General features: G+C 38.5%; 2 protein-coding genes and 1 long non-coding RNA gene across 6 annotated transcripts in view; 2 read left to right on the top strand and 1 right to left on the bottom strand.

The window, feature by feature from the left end:
* The window catches only part of LOC109841052, a 13,872-nt gene extending 12,614 nt beyond the window's left edge, over positions 1–1,258 (bottom strand). Inside the window, exon 1 of the long non-coding RNA XR_002247138.1 lies at positions 1,082–1,258. This is a non-coding gene — a long non-coding RNA (uncharacterized LOC109841052). The remainder of the gene's footprint in view (positions 1–1,081) is intronic.
* LOC109842531 lies at positions 7,510–8,621 on the top strand. Its single transcript, XM_020411396.1, has 2 exons — positions 7,510–7,804; positions 8,050–8,621. The coding sequence occupies exons 1-2, from the start codon at positions 7,510–7,512 to the stop codon at positions 8,619–8,621; spliced, it is 867 nt and encodes a 288-aa protein (XP_020266985.1).
* Positions 12,525–15,031, top strand: part of LOC109841050 (calmodulin-binding protein 60 A-like) — an 8,848-nt gene continuing 6,341 nt past the window's right edge. For 3 of the 4 annotated variants that reach the window (XM_020409911.1, XM_020409914.1, XM_020409913.1), the window contains exon 1: positions 12,525–12,941. In XM_020409911.1, the coding sequence (XP_020265500.1) occupies positions 12,741–12,941 (201 nt within the window). In that variant the 5' untranslated portion in view covers positions 12,525–12,740. The remainder of the gene's footprint in view (positions 12,942–15,031) is intronic. The other variant, XM_020409912.1, reaches the window with a different exon arrangement.

The following is a 15,031-nucleotide window of genomic DNA, read 5'->3' as shown; positions in this document are numbered from 1 at the left end:
AGGTTTTCAATTAATTTAATTAATGACGAATTAGAGTTGTATAACTAATAATGTTTTACACAGCATATAACGCCGTAAGGGGGCCCAAGGGAAAAAGTTTGGACCGCTAGCGGCCTTGTGAGACACCTCAAAGTTCACAGGAGGGGTTAGCAAAATTAAGATGTTCAAGAAAGTTTATGTAAAAGACCCAAAAGTTTAAAGGGTTTATGGAATTAAAATAGTTCAGACTTCATATAAATCATCCATAAGACCTATTAAAGTTCAAAAATTTCTTCTTTTTTTAGTGAAATTTACCCTATTTTAAATTTGAAGTTATGATCACAACATGCTCACCCCATTTAGACCATTGACCTTCTTAGTCGTGTCAACTACCAATGACTAAATAGGGATATAGATGGAAACAATATAAAAGCATGCATTCACCGACAGTTAGATGGTACAGATCCCTATACACAGTCTGCAACTCTATAACAGGATACAAACATCTGTTCTTAGAGGAAAGGGGATTATATAACCCAGATTTTCAAGAAACTCTACGAGTTGGGCACTAAAGTAGTTCCACTTGAAATGCGAAACCCAGACTCACAGCTAAGGGTTCTTGCCCATCGCCAGGGTCATAGCTGATTCGAAGCTCTCCCGCACAACTCCAGATCTCACTGAGAGTTCTTGCACATGATGTTCGATGTAATATCTTCATCTAAAGTGAGCTAGCTCCCACACACTTCTCCTAAAACAACTAGAACCTAAAATACCACCACAAATAGTTCCATACGTAACATGACTATAGGCTTCATTCAATGGGTGGGGGGGAGGGGGGGGCAACTATTATCTATCTACGTTATAATGCACTCAGCAACCAGAAGAGCACAGAGCGCATTGAACGAAGCACATCCTTTGGAAAATCCACAGTATCGAGGCAAACAATAGCATCCGCTTTCCAACATTTCGATTTCCTCTGGGTGTAATCAGTCGAATTGGCAGATATTCGGCCCTTGGGCATGCAAATCAAAACACGAATTTGAATCTAACCGAAGATTCCGAAATTCCACGAAAATTCCTAGGGTTTAAAGAATAGACGTACGGATTGAGCGTTGTGCCAAGAGAGGCCTCTGTAGACGTTGACGGAGAAGGTGCCGGCGAGGTACACGGTGGCGACGCCGAGTCCGGCGGTGAACGCCTTGAGGTCCAGTGCCGCCGCTCGACTCATCATCGTCGTTTTCCTCCTCCTGCTGCCGCTGCTGCGTTCGCCCTAGTTTTTTGTTCGCTGGTTAAGTTTCTGTGCTGGACTGGGCCTTTAAGTTCAGGCCCAGCCCGAGTTTTATTGTAGAGCGGGCCCCACCAGACGAAGGCGAAATCAGGGGTCTTTGGTAATCGAAAAGTGAATTTAAAATATGTAAGTTAATTTTTTTGTAAATGATTTTTATATTCATGTCAGCACGTAAGTGAAATACAATATTTGTTTGAAAAATTAAATTATTATCGAAAGTGCAATATGAAGATGACGTGACAAACTAAGATTAATTAAAAAGTATAATTAAAATTATTTAATTAAATTAGTTACTTTTTTGTTACTTACATGTGACTTCACCATTTTTTAGGGGAAGTCAAAATTACATTAAATCATATGTTACAACTTTCTTGCATCTCACTTTCGCAAACAAACACCCCCAGTGGGATTTGTGGGGGGACTCGGATCCGAACCCCGGAACCCGACACCGGATGCAGTGTCAAATTGATGATGTGATTTTTGATGTCAATGGTAACGTGCGGAGGCAATAAAGCCAGGCTTCGAAGGAATAAGGATTGCCTGTGGTGTTATGTCATAGACATCGGAGTAACATAACTTATTTCAACTTTCTCATTCCACTGGATGCTGTGAAAGTCATCTCACTTCAAAAAGTAACATTGTCATTTCTACCGTGTCGTTCTAGGCACTCAACTAAAAAGACGAAGATACCCCCTCTATTTACAGAGAGAAGTAGATAAGTTTTGGTGTGAAGAAAATAAATGAAAACCCCCTCTATTTATAGAGTCAGCCACCTAAACAAATGACCAAAATAACCTCACAAAATAGCTGTTTTTTGACCGTTTTGAGGACAAAACAGTCAAAAGACCGTTTATGGCCGTTGTGGCCTGGCCGGCCAGCTTGTTTTGGCCACAATGGTCACGAGAGTGACTGTTTTGGCCACAACGGTCACGAGAGTGACCGTTGTGGCCGGCCTCCCGGCTCGGTCCGACCGTTTGGCCACAACGTCACTCTTCGTGCACCATTTTGTGGCCGGGCCTGGCCGGGCTTCGGGCCTGGCGCCGCTTCGGGCCCGGGCTGCTCCGCGGCCGGATTTTTTGCCCGACGCCGGCGCTGCTCCGGGCCGGCGGGCGCCACTGAGGCAGCCCGTACCCAGGCCCAGAACCCGGCCAGGCCCGGATTTTCGAGTCGCATGGGCCGGGCCGGGTCAGGCCGGGCCCGGGCCGACGGGCTTTTTGGACAGGCCTATGGAAACGTGAGGAGGCAATAAAGCCACGCGAAGGAGTAAGGATTGCCTGTGGTGTTACGTCATAGGTATCGGAGTAACATAACTTCTTTCAACTTTCTTCATTCCACTGGATGCTGTGAAAGTCTTCTCACTTCAAAAAGTAACATTGTCATTTCTACCGTGTCGTTCTAGGCACTCAACTAAAAAGACGAAGATACCCCTCAGCTCCAAATTACCCTTTTATGCTTTTTAATAATATTTTTTGTTTTTCAAGAAGTTTATTCACGTTACTAAGCGATCCTTCGTTGTAATATCATAGCCATTGATTAGTTTAATATGACCTCAAAGTTTAAAGGAATTGGCGAAATTTAAGGTGTTCAAGAAAGTTATGTAAAAGACCCGGAAGTTTAAAGGATTAAATTAAAGCAATTCGGATAAATTATATCCACAACACCTTTCAAAGTTCAGAGAGATTTTCTAAAATTAACTGTAGTTTAATTTGGAGTTATGCTCCCAGCATGCTCGCCCCATTGTCCTCGTCATAGCCAGGCATAAGCTTTATGGGCTAAATAATCTATTCTTTTATACAAATGGGAGAAACAAAGAGTCACTGTTCATACTACAGTAAATGCTACAGTAGATTTACTGTAGCAGTATTACTGTAGTAGCTGAGAAATTTAAAAGCCACTGCAGCAGATCGGTTACTGTAGCAGTTCGGGAATGGTACTGTATCAGGTGAGTTACTGTAGCACCCCAGAAAATCCAAACCGGGAGAGTTTAAAAACGGCGGGAACACTGTAGCAAAAAAAAACACCGTGCTGCGCACGGGCTGCACACTAGTTTTGGTTAATACGAGTATTTCCAAATAGTCATTTTTATTAAGTGTAAAGTTCTTTATTAAGCGTAAACTTCTTCTCCTGATTTGGAGATTTCACTTACAAAAAGGTTTATATTCTTCCGATTAAAAAGCTGGAATAATATTAGAGCATCTCCAACAGCTTCCCTATCTTCTTGAAATACTCAAATTTGGAGAATATAGAGCTTTTTTTTGGTCCAACAGATTCCCCATCTCATCTTCTTGAAATACTCAAATTTGGAGAATATAGAGCTTTTTTTTGGTCCAACAGATTCCCCATCTCATTCCCCAAAATAGGGAAGGAGGAGAAAAAATAGGGAGTCTTCCCCAAATCTGCAGCATTCTCCAAATTTTTTGGGAGAACTTTATTATTGTAATAAATGCGATTTTTTAAAATGGGGAAGCTGTTGGAGTTGGAGCAAAAATAATTTGGAGAATATGACTTTTGTTTCTCCATTTTGGAGAAATTTTTAGGGAAGCTGTTGGAGATGCTCTTAGCCGGAACAATTTAATTTTTTAAGTTGAACCATGCTCAATTTGAAAATGGGTTATGTCGACATTAGCCACCAATCTTTAATATTTTGTATCCTGCACAGGCAACACAGTCTTCAATATTTTGATATTAGCCCCCAACATATTTGAAATTGATCTCATGCCCCCCCAAACCTTATGAGTATGTTGAAATAAGTCCTTCCTCCCTCCCCAAGTTAAAATTTATTTTAAATGAGGAAATATTTTGTTTATTTCAAAATTTTTGGCTATTTAACAGTCATACTCCTTTAATCCAAACTCAAACCCAACTTTAACTAATACCAATTATGATGCCCAAATCTGTTTAATAAGACCCTAACCCAAACACATTTCCACTTCATCTCCTTAACGTCTTCACCAACGGCTGTCTTCAGCTCTAATCCTAGATTTGCATTGGATATATTCCCATTAGGGAAGACGTAAGAGAAGGCGATGGAGAAGATAAAGCGAAAAATGGATTTGAGTTATTAAACGGATTTGAAGAGCTTAAGGGCTTGTTTGGATTGAGGGGAATGAGGGTGAAGGGAAGTTAGGGGAAACATTCACCTCCATTCACCTTGTTTGGGAACACTTAGGAGGTGAAGTTAATTCACCCTAGTTCCCCTTGGTTCACCCCCTAATAGTATAAAAATTATTACCCCCCAAATTGGGGTGTAACCAAGGGGAAGGGAACTCCCTTCCCTTCCCTTCTCATCCCTTCACTCAGTTTCCCTTAACTTCCCTTCACCCCCTACAAATCCAAACAGGCCCTAAGGGCTTGTTTGGATTGAGGGTAATGGGGGTGAGGGGAAGGGAGGGGAACCATTCACCTACATTCACCTTGTTTGGGAACACTTAGGAGGTTAAGTTAATTCACCCTAGTTCCCCTTGGTTCACCCCCTAATAGTATAAAAATTGTTACCCCCCAAATTGAGGTGTAACCAAGGGGAAGGGAACTCTCTTCTCTTCCCTTCCCTTCTCTTCCCTTCACTCAGTTTCCCTTAACTTCCTTTCACCCCCTACAAATACAAACAGGCCCTAATGGGTATAAGTTAATTTGGTTAATGAGTTTAGGTTTGTGTGAGAGAAGCATAACTAGCAAATCAATGAAAAAGTTAAATTCAATAAATATTTCCCCTATTTTAACTAAATTTTAACTAGGGTTTATTTCTACATGCTAATAGGATTTGGAGGGCCTGAGATCAATTTCAAAGATTTGGGGAGCTAATGCAAAATATTAAACATTTAGAGGGGCTTTCGATCAATTTAAAAAAGTTGGGGGGGTTCGTACAGAAATATTGAACATTTGGGGGGCTAAGTTGGAAATAACCCTTTGAAAATATATATTATTCTCAAAGGAGCGGGGCGGGTAAAGCATTTTACATCTTAGTAACGGAAAACGACCTTAATTTACATACTTAAATCAAGTGTCGGATCTGCTGTTTCTCCCCCAACATCTTTCTCTCCATATGGCACGGAAAAAGGCAATCTTGTTGCCTGACATTGACACGTGTATGACATTCAACGATCTTTAATCGATGTCTCGTGTTCTGCCCAGATGCAAAGATCCAGTGACAATCAATCATCACCCGTACCGATTCGCGGGTTTAAAAACAAATGATCCTCCTACAAGAAGCTCGGCGCGAAAGTCGAAAAGAACTAACTATGATCCGCCACGTGAAATAAGTTAAGGTGGGTCCGCCAAAGGGCTTTAAAGTCACGCGAGTTTGTATGCTGTTGTGTGCAAAGACCAAAACATTGATCCAGTGATTGACCACTCAATGGTGCGGTGTACCGCGGAGAGACGGAAGCACGCTAATCACACGGTGTGTGGACGGTGATGATGGGAACCTTTTGAACGCGTTTTCTGTGGGACCCGCAGGATTCGCTTTTATAAAACAGGACCTACCAGAAAATAATTTGCACGCAACATCTTATATCATGCTGCCTAGCGTTGCTCATTTATTACTTACGATCCTGTGGGACCCGCAGGATTCGATTTTATAAAACAGGACCTACCAGAAAATAATTTGCACGTAGCATCTTACATCAAGCTGCCTATCGTTTGCTCATTTACTTTTACAAATTAATGTGAGCAATTGAAAGTCTACTGCTAATAAGTGAGATGCGATGGTTTTTTGTCATTTTGTGTACTTTTACGCAAAAGATGGGGAATCCGAATCATAACTATATTGAAAGTAAGAATATTATCTTCACTATCGCAACATAAGTCTTGTATTAATCTTAGGTGTCTTTTTGTGTGCATTATAAGACTAAAACCCTTCATCGTCAAGATATTATAATCTCTGTGCATGCCTTGACAAAAGAGTTTTTTCTTGATATTATTTGCTTCCAAATCTTAACATCCTATATAATTTCAAAGTAGAATGATAATTTGATATTGTATCAGATATCTGAGGTGAAATTAAGATTTTATCTAGCTCAAAGGGTATCATAATTTATTTGCAAATGAAACTTTATTAAGTCCAATTTTATTTTTCCCGTTTTAGTTTCTGAATATGTACATGGATGCACTATATGTTGTTGGATATTAGCTCAAACTCTAAGTCGGATAAGGGTTTGAAGGCTCGTCTCAATCCTAGTATTTTTTTAGATGCCCAATTAACTTAGCGGGCAAGTCAGAAGTGTCTTTAAATAAAACGTCATATTCTAAGGTTTCAGAGTAGAGAGAAGGAGAGAGGCAATATTTTTGTAATCAGGTTTTTAGAGGGTGTAATCAGGTTCAAGGGTATTGTGAGAGAGAGGCTTTTACAGTCTTTGTCTGTGCAAATGATTTATAATTTAGAGATGATAGTGGATTGATTTTTCGTTATTTTCCCCCGTTGAGAGTTTTCCACGTTAAATCTCATGTGATTCTGTTTGTTGTGTTTGGTGATTTTTGGGGTTTTGCAATATCTAAAAATCTCAACAAGTGGTATCAGAGCGTGGTTCAATGGTTCGTAGAGGTTTGACTAGTGTACTATTGGTGAAGGCGTCAGCAGTCAAAGCGTGGCGATTGGTGAAGGCGTCAGCAGTCGAAGCGCGGCGATTGGTGAAGGCGTCAGCAGTCGAAGCGCGGTGATCGACAGCGGGGGAAATTAAAAAAAAGTATTGTAGTAGGGAATACTATAGCGGCGGCGGGACCACTGTTCACATGAGAGAGGGTTTGCTTACAAACTTTTAAATCAAATCTAACGGTGCAGATTGATTTGTCTTTTGATCGAGGATTTGGAGACGGATTTCGATGATCCATGAGTCATTCCTAGGGTTTTTCGACGTGATGAGTTCATTTTTTACATCGGTTTTATCAAATTAAATCTCTACAGTAACTTATTTGAATTTTGATTGTGGTTAGATGATGACTTCTTCGGATCCGAAGTTTGATATTCCGCTATTCAACGACAAAACAAATTTGCAGTATGGTCGTGCACGATTCAAGATATTATTATGCAGCAGAGTGTTGATCGAGCTTTGGAGGAAAAGAATCCCATGGAATTGAAGGATGTTGAATGGAGTTCCATGTAAAAGAGAACAGTTAGCACAATTCATTTAGCACTCGCCCCCGAGATCAAGTACAATATTATGCAAGAGACCACACCAGGAGGGCTGTGGGAAAGACTCAAGGGGATTTATGCTTCAAAGTCAATAACCAACCGATTGTGTTTGAGAATGGAGCTTTACTCGTTAAAGATGGAAGAAGGTACTGCAATTCAAGACCATATCAATGCGTTTAATCAGTTAGTTTGCCAACTTATGAATATTGATGAAGAGATTAAAGAAGAAGAGCATGAGTTGCTCCTATTGTCTTCCTTGTCAAAGTCGTACAAGTCGTTAGTTCAATCGATAATTGTAGGAAAGCAGACTTTAAAGTTCGACAATATGACAGCAATGCTACGTGAGAATAAAAGAATGATGGGAAAGGAGAGCGCATCTAATGGTGGTGAGAGTGCAGTAGCTTTTGAAGGTTCTAATCGAGGGAGGAGTAAGGGGAGATATGACAGTTATCGAGGAAGATCAAAATCTCGAGTCTGAGATGACAGCGAAAGGGAATGCTATTATTGCTGAGAGAATGGTCACATTCAGTTCAGATGTTCGATCGAGATGATTTGAAGAGTATCAAACAAATGAAGCTTCAAGAAAAAAGAAATAAGGCGGACTCCTCGGTGGTTGTATGTGATGAAGATATGATGTTGTTGATATAAAGTGAAGGTACTGATGCGAGTAATACTTGGGTGTTAGATTCTGCAGCCTCTATACATGTTTGCAACAACAATAATTATTTTGATACATTAAAGACAGATGAAGAATTTGACGATGTGATTATTGGAAACAACGAGAAGATAAAGGTTGAAGGTGTTGAAAGTGTTCGCCTCAAGCTTCACACTGGGAATGTAGTAATTCTTCGTCATGTGAGATATGTGCCGTCATGTGGTGCTAATTTAATTTCGTTAGGTGAGATGGCATCGTGTGGGTACAAATATGTGGGTGAAGGAGAGTGGTGCAAAGTGTATGAAGATGGTGATTTAATTTTACAAGGGAGGAACAACAACCATATTTTCTATTTAGATGGACGATCTATTAATGGTGTAGATGACTCTTCTCAGACTCTTGTCCACAAGGGAGATGTGAAGAACAATAAAAAGAGAGTGAGTTTTTTAAAAGCCATTGAGGCACTTAGAGATTTTTTGTCGAGGGAGGATATGTTGGGTACCAACTCAAATTCCAAGTCGGACGTGGGTTTAAATGCTAGGCCAAATCCTAGTAGTTTTCTTAGAGCCTAAGTTAACTTGACGGGCAAGGCAGGGGTGTCTTTAATTAAATAAGGCGTCATATTTTAGGGTTTTACAGTAGAGAGAAGGAGAGAGACAATATTCTTGTAATCGGCGTTTTAGAGAGTGTAACCGGGTTCAAGGGTATTGTGAGAGAGAGGGTTTGACAGTTTTTGTCCGTGCAAAAGATTGTAATTTAAATGTGATAGTGAATTGATTCTGATCCAGTGGTTTTTTCCTATTGATGATTTTTCACGTTAAATCTCGCGTGATTCTATTTGCTGCGTGTGGTGATTTTCAGAATTTTTGCGAGATCTAAAAATCCCAACATATGTAACATAAACTTTTGATGGTTACAGTTTATGATGCATGACTCGTGAATGTTGTTCATCATAATTTGTATGCAGACCTATCATCCTTTTTGCGTGAGTTGAAGGAACAAATAGTCATTGACTTTTCATGGATTTTTTTAAAGAAAATAAAGTATATGAATCAAATATTTTAATAAATAAATAAATTCAACCAGAACCCAAATACGAGAAACAATTGAACCAACCCATGTATTTGCTTCACGTATACATCTACTTGTAGGAGAAAAACACATCAGCACGTAGAGGAGGAGAAGCCTCTTGAGTTTGAATTGTAACTATTTTCACTCCACTCGTTATTGATAAGATTCATCTATACCCCTGCTTAACTAACGGATACGTTTCATCCTATAGAATAATGTCAGTGTGTCGTTATTACTCTTGTTTTTTAAGCAAGCCTTATAGCGTTTATAGTAATACTTTGGTGCATGCGATGCACGTATGACCCAAATATATGAGGGCATTTTCATTAATTTTTGCAATGATGAGAGCACTTTTTTTTTTTGAACTGAAAAACAGGGTGAGATACCCTGTTCATATATATAGATATTTATAAACCAAGGGGTTAACATGGGGAAAGAGGGGAAAGACTCAAAAGGGACATGACAAGATTCTAAGTAGAGAGGAGGAGGGTAAGGAGCGGACCGTGTCGTCACCTACCCAAAACTACTCTATACTTAAAAACCATCGACCAAAGCCCCAAAAAACAAAAAACATAAACTCACCACATCACATCAGAGTTTAACACAGAAACTGTTGAAGCTGAAAAAAAAAAAAAAAAAACCAGACAACCAAAAACATACATAAACGAGTCTGCAACTATGGAACTGAGAGTCAACTGCAGCTGCATCCAAAAGGGTGAGGGGAGAACGAGACTGCATCAGGAAACACCAGCAGGGGGAGAGTCAACTGTCATTAGAAAAATTGTCCCCGAAGTCTCCTTCGCTGTTGGAATTCACGAGCTCCTGCAATTTTAAGTTGTGAGCTGCCCTCCGAGTGCGTGTCGCCACTCGCTCAGCTTCTTCACCTGTCCAGAACAATACATATCTTGCAATATTAGCCGCTATAATGTTGGGACTAGGAATGACATCTCTGAAAATAAGCAGATTTCTACAGTGCCACATTCTCCAACAGAAGCTAAGCAACAAATATTTCCAAATAGCTCTGATATCAGAGCAAGTATTCCGATCAGATTGCAAGGCAATCAGACCCTCCATGGATCGGGGCCATGAGCAGATAGGAGCGAGAGGGAGAAGAGAGGACCAGACTGCTTGAGCAAAGGAGCAGCTAATAAATAAATGATCTTGTGTTTCAACTTCCAGCGAACATAAAGGGCAGCGAGGGTCCCCAGTCCATCCTTTGTGAATCAAGTTAGCTCTGGTATTAAGCTTGTTTCTGGAGATAAGCCAGAAGTGGATCTTAACTTTCATCGGGATTATAGACTTCCAAATGAATTTATGATGGGAGGATATAATCCCCCCGAAGGATAAGATGGCGTAGAGAGACTTTACAGTATAAACACCCGATGAATGTAAAGGCCAGCACAAGCTGTCATGGAGTGGAGAAATGTCAGCTTGGTTAGAAACAAGATGAGCATATAGCTTGGAAACTTCACTTTGCTCTCCTGTTGAGATACCCCTCCTGATGATTGGGTGCCAAATCCACCCATGGATGCCCTGATATCCTTGAGATCTAACTGAAACATTTCTGGAAAAAGCAAGTTTGCATGCTAAAGGAAAAAGACTACTAAGAGAGTTAGCATTTAACCATTTATCATTCCAAAAACAGCAAGTATTACCATCTCCCACCTGCAATGATGAGAGCACTTATGATGATTCTTCCAAATATTAGCTCCTATTTGTTTTTAATAAGTGAGTATTCCTTTCGATATATCAATTGCAAGGGCATTTATGGAATTTCTAAAAAATTGATACACACAATCCAATATGGTGGCTTTCCTTAAACCTATACTACTACTACTGTGCACGCAATGCGTGCATGATATAGCAGATATTTATGCAAAATAAAAAATGCATCTTAATAGCTAATGATAATACTTGCATTTCGGAATGATTTTCGCAAGAGTGCAAGCATTGGTGTTGATTCTCTAATGCTAGGTATTTTAGTTATCTTTTGTAATCTTGAATGTGTTTCTTTTGATTTTTTAATGTGTGAGGGTATTTTTGGTATTTCTAAAAGTTGACCCACAAACAAAAAAGGTGGTTCTTCTTAAATATGTATAGATAATAGTATGAAAGCAAATCCTCTCCAGTTAGGTGGTAATTTGAGAGGATCCAATTCTCCCAATCTTGATCATTTATTTCAATTTAGAAGGGATAGATTATCCCATGTGAGATTTTCACTATTGCAAGAATGATTTTTAAAAATGGTGGTTTTTCATGACAATAGTGACAAAACCACTATTGGGAAACCATTCTTGCAATAATAAATATCCTCAAAATGGTGGCTTAATCACATTCCTCAAAATTAAAATGAATGATCAAGATTGAGAGAAATAGATCATCTGTAATTACCACTTAATCGCAGAGAATCTAAATCCATTACAGTATACATATGAGTAGGGCGTATTGTCCTATTATTTTCGTTAAAAATATAAAAAATTTATTTTTCTTCTAATTTCTCTTTGTGCACTTCCGAGTCATCAAAAATATGATTTACAAAGAATAAAAACTAAACAGTTAGGGATTCTATCAGAACCATCCCTACAAGAGTGGAGTGATTTACATCTATGATTAAATAGTCACAACTCTCAATTTAATTATATGCGTCTAATATAGGGTGTTTTGATAGAATACTTATTCGAAACTAAACTATAAATGTTAGGACACAAAATATCTCACTCAATAACCCTTGTCCATGAAAAAAAAGATTATCATAAATAATAGGATTTTGTTCTAAATATAAACTGTGGTCCTCAGATTCTAATAAGTTGTTTATACATTTTAAAAAAGTCTAATAAGTTGTTTCAAAATTAGCCCCTCGAAGCATTAAAATTATCATTATACTCCTAATTTTTTTTATAAAATTATTTCAAATTAATCACTCCGACCAAAGGAGCCCTCTGATAACAATTTTAATAATTTAAAGAACTAACGTCAAATCATAAAAGGGATAATGGACTAATATAGAGAAAAAAAGACAAAATTTAAGACCAACCTATCAAAAAATTTTCAAAAAGGATCCGTTTCAAATTTAATTTTAAAAACCGACCCAGTTGGGCTGAAACTCGGTCGGTTTAAAAGAAAAGTTTCCAAACTTCACGGGAGTTGAAGTCCCATAAAGTTTTTATATTGTTATATAAAAGACTTCACGGGACTTCAACTCCCGTGAAGTTTAAGAACGTTAAAAAACCGACACAATTTCAGCCCAACTGTGTCGGTTTTTAAAATTAAATTTAAAATAGGTCTTTTTTGAAAATAAGATTCAAAACAAGTCAGTTTTGAAAATTTATCCGAAAAAACCCCCAAAGACAAAGACTCACTCCATCCACAAATAACACATAAGAACGGGACCCACACGCAAAACATCCACCCCTGCCTCAGTTTTAACAGCCGCGAGCGCAGCAGCAAAACCCAGCGCCAGCAGCGGAATCCCAACCCACAAAAACATATCTCCTCGATTGCTGTGCCTTCACTGTGGGTGCAGGTTTGGGTGCTCCCGGTTTCGGTCCCTTTTATCTTTTCGATGTCGCATAAGCGGCAACCTGCAGAGGAGGAGAAAGCGACGTCCGGCGGGGGCTCCGATGAGAAGCGGCAGAAAGTTCCCGCTCTCAAAGAGTAATCACTCACCCGATTGCTTGTTTGATTCTTATTTATTTTTTGCTATTTTTGGCGAATTTTTTTGGATTTTTTTGGGGGGTTTATTTAGGGTTATAGTGGAGGCCTTGAAGATGAATCGAGTGCAGAAGTTGTTGGCAGCTCTGGAGCCCTTGGTTCGAAGAGTTGTAAGTTTTCTTTTTCCTTTTTTTTTGGGTTAAATTTTTGTTTTTTAGGGTTTTGTTTGGGTTCAAATAATTCGTACTTAAAATGATGTTTGGTGCTTGTAACTGCTGTTTCACGCTTAAATTGTAGTTAAATTTAAGTTGTAATCAAGTATAATCTCCACTAATTTTATGGTTTAATTTGGCTTATAACGGAGATTTGGAGAGTCTTGCTGACACTTTGGCAGTCTAGAGACCATTTTCTTCGTCATCATCATCGAATTATATTAGATGATCTTAATTTATTGCTAATATAACTAGTAATGTTATCCCCATGAGATGATTATGATTGACAAAGTGAGTGCGAATTGATTTTTGTAGCTAAACCAACTTTGAGGTTTGAAGATTGCAGTTTCGGAAACTGAACACAGTAACTAAATAAATGCCAGTTTAGTTCTTTGCGTTAAGTGACTTTGGGACTGTTTGTTTATATTTAAGAACCCGAGGTTCTTGAACTTCCTGTCATGAATTCTAAGGTAGTTCATGTCTTTTTGGTTAATTGGATAAACAGTCGGATGTTTGTTTCTTGAGATAGAGGACATACCAACCCTGCGTCTATGTGTTTGGTTTGAGAATATTCAAACTTTGAGATAAAGACACAATCTGTCTCTTCTCGTATTTTATGTGACTTTAGAACATTTTCTCTCCGAATACAAGGCAGTGCTACAAGGAAAATGCGACATAGGATTCATCAATGTCCCGCAGAGTCTCCATATAAGGAATCCTGTCAAGTCATCATTCTCTTGTTGATTATAAGAATAAGGCCAGAGAGGAGGCTGCAGACCTTACAAGTTGGACTCATGTCTTCTCTCTTTCCACTGCGTCTTCTACCCAATGGTGGTGCATACGCTCCTACAACGGAAGGAAATGTTAGAAGTGCTAGTTCAACTATCATTGCTTGTTTCTATAGGATTTGCCTAAGTTTCAGACACTATTTATAACATTATTATGTTTTTTTATCTGAGAGAAGAACCGTAGGAGAATAGCATCCCTTTCCATTTCATTTGAAATGATTATTTATACTTTAAATTTTTGGTATTAGTTGCTAAAGTTATCGGAACAACTTATCATAGGTGTTGATCTCCTTGACTACCAGATAAAGTCATATCCTAGAAAGATGTTTAGAAATATAATAAATCTTGAAGGTAGTCCTTCATTGTAATTGTAGGTCAACCTTATTCTTAGCAAGCTGGTGTTTGACCAAATTCAGTTGATCAGATATGTCATAAGGTCTATTCTCCTAAAGGAAAAAAATGATGAATGATTTGACAAAAATAACTGCGTGTAGTATCCTACCATTTACATACATCATAGATTTGCATAGAATGTTCTCTTTTATTCTTGGTACATGTTACCTGTTGATTAATAAAAGTTATGAGAATGAGAAACCAATATGAAACATAAAACATGGGAATATATGAAACTACACCATCATATTAACAAATATACTCATACACCCAAAGTAACAAGCAAATTCCTTGGCCACTGGGATCAAATGCCTTGATCAGTCATTTCTCCACTGTCGATTGATGTTGTTAACTATCCCTTTTAAACAGCTCTCTACCCATTGCTATTTCATGAACGACAAGATTTTCAATATCTGACTATTATCACGATTTTCTTCTCAATAAATGACCATTTGATAATAACCAAGATAATTAAAGGTAGAAGTGATTGGATGTATTATAAATATGTCAACAATTCACTCCTATTCAATTATAAATATGTCAAACAATTCAGTTATATCTCACATCACGCCACAGTATTTTGCCTCTCAACAGTCTCTGTTCCCATTTACTGCTAGACTATATTGCCATATATGCTGGTGCTTCATTTTTTATCTTCCAGTTATAGGAAGCATTGGAAGTTATTAACTTCCAGTAGAAGTTGTGCAAATGCTTGTGTGGAGATTCATAATGCTTGGGACATGGGGATTTAAATAGGCCATGTGCATTTCCTCGCACCATTTTGTTGAAGTTCTTACAATTTCCTCACCACCGAGTATCATGCTTACTATTCACTGTTAAGCAGTTATGGAGACTGTTGTCTAATAA

The sequence above is a fragment of the Asparagus officinalis genome, chromosome 5 (assembly GCF_001876935.1).
Source record: "Asparagus officinalis chromosome 5, Aspof.V1, whole genome shotgun sequence".
In the NCBI taxonomy this organism is placed as follows: Eukaryota; Viridiplantae; Streptophyta; class Magnoliopsida; order Asparagales; family Asparagaceae; genus Asparagus; species Asparagus officinalis.
Note: the sequence above shows the minus strand (reverse complement) of the source record. Positions and strands in the feature narration are given on the sequence as shown.

Coding starts and splice junctions, on each gene's coding strand:
- LOC109842531 (XM_020411396.1), top strand. CDS start 7,510: ATGGAGCTTTACTCGTTAAAGATGGAAGAAGGTACTGCAATTCAAGAC. Junction 7,805..8,049: donor GAGTGCAGTAGCTTTTGAAG/GTTCTAATCGAG, acceptor TATAAAGTGAAG/GTACTGATGCGAGTAATACT.